This window comes from Primulina tabacum, chromosome 18 (genome assembly GCF_025594145.1).
Source record: "Primulina tabacum isolate GXHZ01 chromosome 18, ASM2559414v2, whole genome shotgun sequence".
Lineage (NCBI taxonomy): Eukaryota > Viridiplantae > Streptophyta > Magnoliopsida > Lamiales > Gesneriaceae > Primulina > Primulina tabacum.
Genome location: NC_134567.1, coordinates 21,718,351 through 21,727,257, shown reverse-complemented (window position 1 = coordinate 21,727,257; position 8,907 = coordinate 21,718,351). Strand labels below are relative to the sequence as shown.

The following is an 8,907-nucleotide window of genomic DNA, read 5'->3' as shown; positions in this document are numbered from 1 at the left end:
CCTTCTATCGATATGTTGAGATACATTTTTCAAGCCCTACCATTTTTTCATAGCAGTACTATGTAATGAATTGCAATCTCCTTCATGTCTTTTTCAGTGGACATGTTTTGCAATTGACTCTTTTCCAATTTTTAAATCCTTCAACCGTTAATTTCTTCTTATATGATGAAGGAACATCAAAAAGATAACACGAGAAACAAAATGCACTTTCTTTTATTTTAGAAAACTCGAGCCATGGAAACTTTACGAACCAAGAAGACTGAAAACTACGTTTTTTATGCTTGGCTGATGTAGTCCCATACCAACATATTCTCTTCGAACATCATCTTGTTTATCACATGGATATTCCCATATTCTAATTCGTTTCCCAGGATCACGCTCATGATATGGATTATTTTCTTCTAATGGATCGATAGCAACTTCATTGCCAGGTTTGAGTTTTTTGGTTTTCAATGTAGATTTTGAACTTGACGGAAGAGGATCATTTGAAGTTTTTGATAACTACTCATTGTTTTTTTGGATGAAATAATCGGTAATGCTTTTTTTTGACATTTTGATTCACCTATAAATAAAAAACCTATAAACGTCATTTTATTTCACCTAAAAGAATACTCTTTATTTAAATTAAAAGATGAACAAAAAATAATTTTGTTTATCTTTTAAGTAACCAAACATCAAAGACACTAAACAGATAATTCATGGTGATAGGATTTCATAAAAGAATACAATTAATTTATTGAAAGTTTTTAATCTTCAACCCAGAATAGACCAAACCTAGATTCAAAAAAACTAGAAATTACAAGAATCTTGGGGAAAACATAAACTAATCAAACCCAAATAATCTAAACTCGAAACCTAGCAAGAATCAAGAGGTATTATGCTTAATAAATATTAATTAAATTATTAGAGAGATACCTGACAAGCAACAAGAATTTGAAAGTGACGGGTAAAAAGAGTATAGGAAAGAAGAAGAAAATTGGGGAAAAAAGAGAACAAGGGGCAAAAAAAGGGTGTGGCGGAAGGACCAAAGGAGGGAGAATTGAAAGATGAATTCCAATTTCCACGCCTGAAGCTGTGAGAGAGGTTTTTTACTTACTTTTTTTATTATTTTATTTTGTAGCTTATGGCTATATATATATATATATATATATATATAAACCAAAATCTTGGCTGGGCGAGGTTTTTTACTTTCTCTTTTTTTTCTTTTATTTTATTTTGTAGCTTATGGCTATATATATATAAAAAAACCAAAATCTTGGCTGGGCCAGCCCATACTATTCATACGCCTCTGCATGTAGGGGAATAGATGGTCTCGATTATATTATGTTGAGTGCTAAAAAATATATTTGATCAAAAGACAAACAAATATGATATATGAGGAAGTTGGTTGTTTGATACGATATATAAAAATCCATCATTTTACCATAGTAATCAGATGGATGTGTAAGAATATATAACTAATATTTTTCGAGCTGAAGCAAGAATGTTTTTGGGTTATATTCCTTTATTTTGGTAATAAAAAATAATACCCAATTGTTATAGGATCTAATAATCTTCTAATCTATTTAGAAATGTTGAATCGGAGCTCAAGTGGTTTAATCGCATTGCTTGCAACTGGACTTTTCATGATTGGATCACAGTGCACATTCAATTGGACAAAACTGATGAGTACTACCATTGAACTTTATCCACCCCAACCAAAAGATGCATGTTTCAATACATTTGGTATTAGATCTTGATGATATCCGAGTGAATCGGATGAACAGGGTCGGGACAATCCACCGGATTTGATAAGAGTTTTTGTTTAGGAAAATGAGCAAGAGATATATCTTGTGAGTAAGGTATACCTGTAAGCTATGGCTTCGATTGTAACCTGCAAACAAGAAGATGAACTCGTGAATGGGCGTCGGAGGGGTTTCCGACGTGGCCACTCCGATGCTTAAGTCAGCATGTGAAAGATAATGAAGGTAACCAGTGTAGCTTTAGGAGAGAAATAAATACTACTGGTGTAAATATATGTGTGAATATATGTGGTTGAACAATCCATTTTAATGTAAGAAGAATTTAGTATTTATACGAAGGAAGATAATGAGTGTCTTGCTTTCAGTGCCTACTTGCCACTTGTAACTATAGGTGTTGACTTCCTGTCATGCCGCCCTACTTTTCCATCGTATCACATCAGTAGGATTTTGTCAGGAACGATTATTGAGACAAGATCTTCAAACACTCGAGTGCGGCACTGTTATAGAGGTAGTCCGGGTAGAAATCACTCGGGAGCTTGTATGAGAGCTTGGGCTTCTGGTAGCCCGGGGAGAAGATGTCTCGGGCATTCACCTGCCCGGCTTCTGATGAATTCTTCCTGCAGATCTACCCTAATTTGGGCTATCCAAATAATATCCCGGGTCATAGATGATCAAGGCCCTAATGGAGGTATCACTACCCATCCCTAAAATAGTCGGGCTAGAGTCACACTCGCTATCCCGATCAGCCAGTCTTGGACTTCAAAAAAAGATGATCAATTCGGGCTATAAAAGCATTGAGGGCTTCATGTCTCCGAGATGGGATGAGGTGTCTGGGCATCATGTCTCCTAGACTTTAGATAAGATGTCGGGGCCTCATGTCTCTCGGACTTTAGAATATTTTGTCGTTTAGTATTCTCGGTTAGTAGGGCTGATGTCATGATGACGTGTGTCCTAGAATTTAAACGGTCAAAAACGTTTCGTATTCCGAGAATTCGATCAGTCTGACACGTCTCGATTCTCGTGCATGTCCTTTCATCTACCCGCACAATTTCCAAGATGTATCATGGCCGTCGGATTTGCTTTTAGATCAACGGTTGAGATCATTCTCCTCTCACTTATATAAGACGATGAACCCCCTTCATTTACCACTTTACAACATCGAAATCTCCCAATCCTTCTCAGATTCTCTTACGTGGGGCGCTCTCTCTCGTTTATGCGATTCCAGCAACAACTTCTCTGTTTGATTAACCATTTGTAAGTTTATTCTCCCCTTTTCTTGTGTAAAAATGTCTGATTCAACTTCCTCCACTTCTGGAGCAAATTCACGAGGCTCGTCTAGTTACGAGTCCACCGTGATACGCTCTGACTCCACCCCTTCTCCTTCCCCAAAACATTTTTTAACCCAACCTTCTGCAAAACCCAAAACCAAACAATCAAAACCTTCCTCTTCTGGCCCTTCATGAGCTCTACAAAAGCGCAAGGGCAAGGGTATAGCCCGGGCCTCTTCCCCTCCTCAATCTGAGGCCCCGAGAGTTCCTTGGTTCTCCCCAATGAGCTGCACACTGCGCTCGGGGCTGACGAGGAACTCCGGACACTTGGCTCTATTCCTTATTCTTTCTCAATCTTAATTCACAGTCCTTCTGATAGGGCTGACCACCCTCCTCCTAGTTTCACCACTTTCTTCTGAGACCATGTTAGGAATGGTCTTCGCTTCCTCATTCTTTCTTTTTATAATAACACCGCTAATTTTTTTGGTGTCCCTGTCAATCAATTCCACCCCAATTATTTCTGGATTATGGCTTCGGCCTACATCCTTTTTAGGATGCACAATCTTCTTATTACTCCTCTCATTCTTCACTATTTCTTTGTTTGTCGATTGGGAGATAATGCCTTCTCCCTGTCTGCCCGGCTAAAATCCCGATTCCTGGATGACATCCCTTCTTCTCAGAAGGGATGGAAGGGACATTTTTTTATATTCAGCTCCCGGTTCCCCCTTCTTGTCTGACCGATTTTATCCCTTCTCTTCCTACTCAACCTGTCTTCCCCGATCCTACAAATTTGAGGAACCTTTCACCCGAAGCAAGGAATTGGTGGAGGGACAAAAATACTCCTCTTTTTCCCTTATTTTCGAGGAGAATCTAGTAGCTACGGGTTGAGTGCTCGGGCAGAAGATCCAATCAATCGGGTTATAGAAGAAGTTGATGTCTCGGGTGCTCAACCTGGTCAATCTTTGCACTTTATTTTTATCTTCTATGTACATTAACTTTGAGTGTCTGATCTCCTTTTTTTCTTCAGATAACTCAAAAATGCATGAAGACTTTGCAAGGAAATGGGCGGCCGAGAAGGCGACCAGATAGAAGAAAGCGGCAGCCAGGAGAATGGCTGCAGAAAAAAGCTGAGGAGGAGGCGGCCCGACAGAATGAAGCTACCCGGGTAACAACTCAGCAAGAACGGGAGGTGACTCGGTCGGACTCCCAAAAAGAACCTGAAGATCATGTTCCACTCGTGCAGAGGAAGAGAAAGGCTGTAACAAGCCCGGAATTGATTCTGTCTGAGAGCAACAAAGAAGGGGGCCATGGCACCTCCCAAACAACTCCATTGACCCCTCATCCTCCAAATTCAGCCAATGAGCCCCTTCAACCGGAGCCTCCTGTCTAGGAGAATCTCTTCCTGGAGGGAGCTACTCCGACGAGGATCCAGCACCACAAGCAGATGCTTCTTCCTACTGAGGAAGCATATCTAAAGAACTCCCGTCCTACCGCCAAATTTTTTGAAGGCTCAAACCGGCTCCAATCCGTAAGTTTTTAATCTTCTCCTCTTTTTTTTAAATAAGAAAAGAAATTTATTATGTCTTCGAATAATAATTACATCTTTAAGCGTAATAATTTTTCAAATGAAATACATTCCATGGCCTTTTGAAAGAGCATCCCTGAATATCGTCCAAATAAAAAGCTCCCGAGCTAACTATCCTAATTATCTTAAAATTCCTTCCCACCGAGCCTCCAATTTAACAACATCTCCAGCTGGATTGAATTTTTTCATCACCAGATCGCCTATTTGGAAGTCTCGGATTCAGACTCTCTTGTTGTATTTTTTTCATAATCCAGCCTCGGTAAGCTTCCATTCAAATCATAGCCTGCTCTCTCTTCTCTTCCACCATATCCAAATCCATTGCCCGGCTCTAATCATTGTCATCTGGGTAAGATTCTACTTGGGCAGAAGATTATCCAATCTCAACAGGAAGAACTGCTTCAGAATCATACACCAGATTGAAAGGAGTTTCTTGAGTAGGTGCTCGGGGAGTAGTCCTGTATGCCCATAGAACACTATGCAGTTCTTCCACCCAGTCTTTTCTTTTGCCCTGCAGCCTAGTTTTCAAGACATGCACAATAATTCTGTTTACAACCTCTGTCTGACCATTTGCTTGAGGGTAAGCAACAGATGTGAAAGACTGAGTGATCTTCATTTCTTGGCATTAGGATGTGATCTCTTTTTCCTGAAATTGCCTTCCATTATCTGAAATTAGTCTCCTGGGCACTCCAAAATCGACATACAATGTTCTTCCACAGAAACTTCAAAACTTCCTTCTCAGTAACCATAGACAGGGGCTCGGCTTCTACCAACTTGGAAAAATAGTCGACTGCCACAAAAAGAAATTTCTTTTGAGCTCGGGCAACTGGAAAGAAACCAAAAATGTTCATCCCCCACTGACCAAAAAGGCAAGATGCCGAAATATGCTTCATAAGAGTAGCTGGGCTGTGTTGAAAATTAGAATGATGATGGCATCCGTCACACGCCCGGACTATCCGCGCAAAGTCTTGGCTTATACTCGGCCACCAAAATCCAGCAAACTTTGCCTTGCGGGCCAACGCTGTTCCTCCAAGATGCTCTCCACAACATCCTTCGTGAATTTCCCAGAGTACATAATCCACCTCTCCCATAGATAAGCACTTCAACAGAGGTCCCTGAAATGATCTACTGTATAAGATGTTATTTAAAATAACAAACATGAGAGCTTGTCTTTTGATCTTTGAGCTTGAGTTCTATCTTCAGATAATTCGTTGTGAACAATGAATTTGATCAGTGGTGTCATCCAAGAATCCTCTGGTATAGGTAATATCTCCTCATCCGTGGAAAGAATTAGCCGGGTAACATGCAATACTCCTCGAGTATTGACTTCTGATAAAGTGACGACCATTTTGGCCAAAGCATCTGCTTCCCCATTCTCATCCTGAGGGATTTGCTTAATTCTCCAATCCACAAAAGATTCGACCTGGGTTTAATGAGCTTTAAATATTTTAGCATTTTGTCATCCTTAGCTTCATAAAATCCCTTTATATGATGTGTAACTAATTGTGAATCGGAGTATAAAATGATCCGCGAGGCTCCAATCTCCTGGGCAGCTTGAATGCCGGCTAGAACAGCCTCGTACTCTACCTCATTATTGGTCACCCGAGAGTCGATTCTTAGAGCCAATTTAATCTTCTCTCCCGGGGGAGCTATTATCACCACTCCCACTCCAAATCCAGAGAGGTTAGATGCCCCATCCACGAATACTCTCCAGACCTCCTCTTCATCTGGCTGAATCATCTCAGACAAGAAATCTAACAGGACCCGCGCTTTGATGGCAGCTCAAGGCCTGTACTCAATGTCATATTCTCCCAATTCCACTGTCCACTTGATCATCCTCCCGGATACTTCAGAATGAGTCATAATTCTTCTGAGAGGACTGTTGGTAAGCACAATAATTTGATGCGACAGAAAATAAGACCGCAGTTTCCGGGAGGTCACAACCAAAGCCAGGGCTATCTTCTCTACTTCAATGTACTGGAGCTCAGTCCTCTGAGAGCATGGCTGCAGTAATAAACAGGCTTTTGATCAGAGCCTTCTTCCCTTATAAGCACTGAAGTGACAACATACTCAGTAGTGGATAAATATACAAACAACTTCTCCCCGGGATCTGGCTTCACTAAGACAGGAAGTTCTGCCACATGACTCTTAAGATCCTTGAAGGCCTACTCGCGCTTCTCATCCCACCCAAATTTGTGTGCCTCCCGAAGGACCTGGAAAAAAGGATAGCTTCAATGTGCTGATCTAGATATGAACCGGGAGAGTGAAGCAATTCTCCTGGTAAGCTTTTGCACTTCTCGGACAGATCGAGGAGATGGGATGCTGAGCACTAATTCGACTTTCTCAGGATTTACCTCGATCCCCTAGTCAGTTACTACAAAACCCAAAAACTTACCACTTTTTACATTAAATATGCACTTAGCTGGATTGAGCTTGATCACATAATGCATGAGAGTGGCAAAGGTTTCTTCCAAGTCAGCAATGAAGCATGAAATTTCTCTTGACTTGCCCAAATATCATTGACATAAACCTCCACATTCCTCCCCAACTGCTTATCAAATACTTTGTTCATTAAATGCTGATATGTAGCCCCAATATTCTTTAACTCAAAAGGCATGACAACACAGCAAAAGGAGCCTCCCGAGGTAATGAAGTTGGATTTGTCTTGATCATTATTGGCCAGGGAGATTTGATGGTACCCCTGATAAGCATCCATGAAACTAAGTAATTCATACCCCGAGGTGGAATCCACCAATTGATTAATACTGGGCAAAGAATAATGGTCTTTGGGGCAAGCCTTGTTGAGATCTCTAAAATCAACACACATCATCCACTTTCCGGCAGCCTTTTGTACCAATACCACATTTGAGAGCCAGGTAAGAAATTGTATTTCTTGAATTTGGTCGGCCTGCAGCAAATCTCTAACTTGTACGTCAATTACTTTTCTCAGGACCAAAGTGTCTATTCTTCTTCTTCTTCTTAATAGGTTGAGATCCCGGGAGTATATTCAGATGATGCTCAGCTATCAGGGGTGAGATCTTGGTCAATTCCTGCTGGGACCAGGCAAAAACATTAACATTATATTTTATACAGTTTAGTAAACTGACCCGGGTGGATAAGTCGAGATCTCGAGCCACCCGGATCTCCCTGCCTGGCCAAATTTCCACCATTTCCTGCTCTTCCTCCGCTACAAAATGAACTTCCCCCTCCTCTACTGCCCTCTCCGCATCCTCACCACCACTTATTCTCTTCCCCTTCCTCCTCGCCTTCTTCTGATATACCCGGACCGCTTCCACATAACATTTCCGGGAGGAAGTCTGATCTCCCCGGACTTCTCCCACTTGATTCCCCAATGGGAATTTTATCTTCTGATGATATGTGGATGCTACAGCCCTTAGTTCATTATGGCCGGCCATCCCAATATAATATTATACGATGATTGGGCATCCACAACAGTGAAGGTGGTCATGACAGGTCCCCGGTACCTAGAGTCAAAGGTAGGATAATCTCTCCCTCTGGGTAGACGACGTGGCCAGAAAAGCCAAAAAAAGCAGTTTCCACGGTCTCCAGCTGATATCCTTGCAAATCCATCTGCACCAGGGCTTCCTTGAAAATAACATTTACAAAACTGTCCGAATAAAAAAAACCCTCATGATGTCATAATTGGTCAGCCGGGCTTGGATTACTAGAGCATCATTGTGGGGGAGATTAACACCCTTGAGGTCATCCAGACCAAAACTAGTAACTGGTTCACTCCTCCTCATTCCTTCCACCTCCATACAATCCCTCCTACTTCTTGACTTCCTTGCCCGATTTGAATCGCCATCGGTAGATCCTCCAGAGATCAATTTTACTACCCCTAAGACAGGGGGTGAGGCCTTCGTCCTCTCGGGCTCTGAATTTTTCCTCCTACTTGGGGCATCTCTCGATTCCTCCCGGGCATTGGGTCCTGGCTGCCGAGTTATCCATGGTGGCAATCTTGGCCTCTTATGGGTGGATTATATACCGGGATAGCAGGCGGTACATAATATCTTTTCAGCGTCTGACAGTCCTCTGTGTTATGAAAACACACTTTATGAAGGGTACAATATCCCTGCTTCTCGGGCCTAGTAAATTGTTGAGGGAGGGGGGCATGTCCCTGCTACACTCTTGGACATCCCGGTCTCGGGCGATTTTCAGGGGCACATGATAAGAAAAATGCCTGGGTTACCCCTTCTGTAACGCCCCAGATTCAACGACTGTCCTCACTGTACCAAGACGAGTCTTTCCATCGTGCTTATGTCCTCACTCACACGCACCCTAGGAAACTTTACAG

At 41.9% G+C, this 8,907-nt stretch overlaps 1 protein-coding gene across 1 annotated transcript; it reads right to left on the bottom strand.

Annotated features, from left to right (window-relative positions):
• Window positions 1–6,374: 6,374 nt before the first annotated feature.
• On the bottom strand, window positions 6,375–8,008 carry LOC142532359 (uncharacterized). The gene is made up of 3 exons (XM_075638674.1): window positions 7,700–8,008; window positions 7,102–7,500; window positions 6,375–6,596 (listed from the first exon to the last, which is right to left on the bottom strand). Exons 1-3 carry the CDS (start codon window positions 8,006–8,008, stop codon window positions 6,375–6,377), a joined length of 930 nt encoding a protein of 309 aa, XP_075494789.1.
• Between the last annotated feature and the right edge of the window lie 899 nt (window positions 8,009–8,907).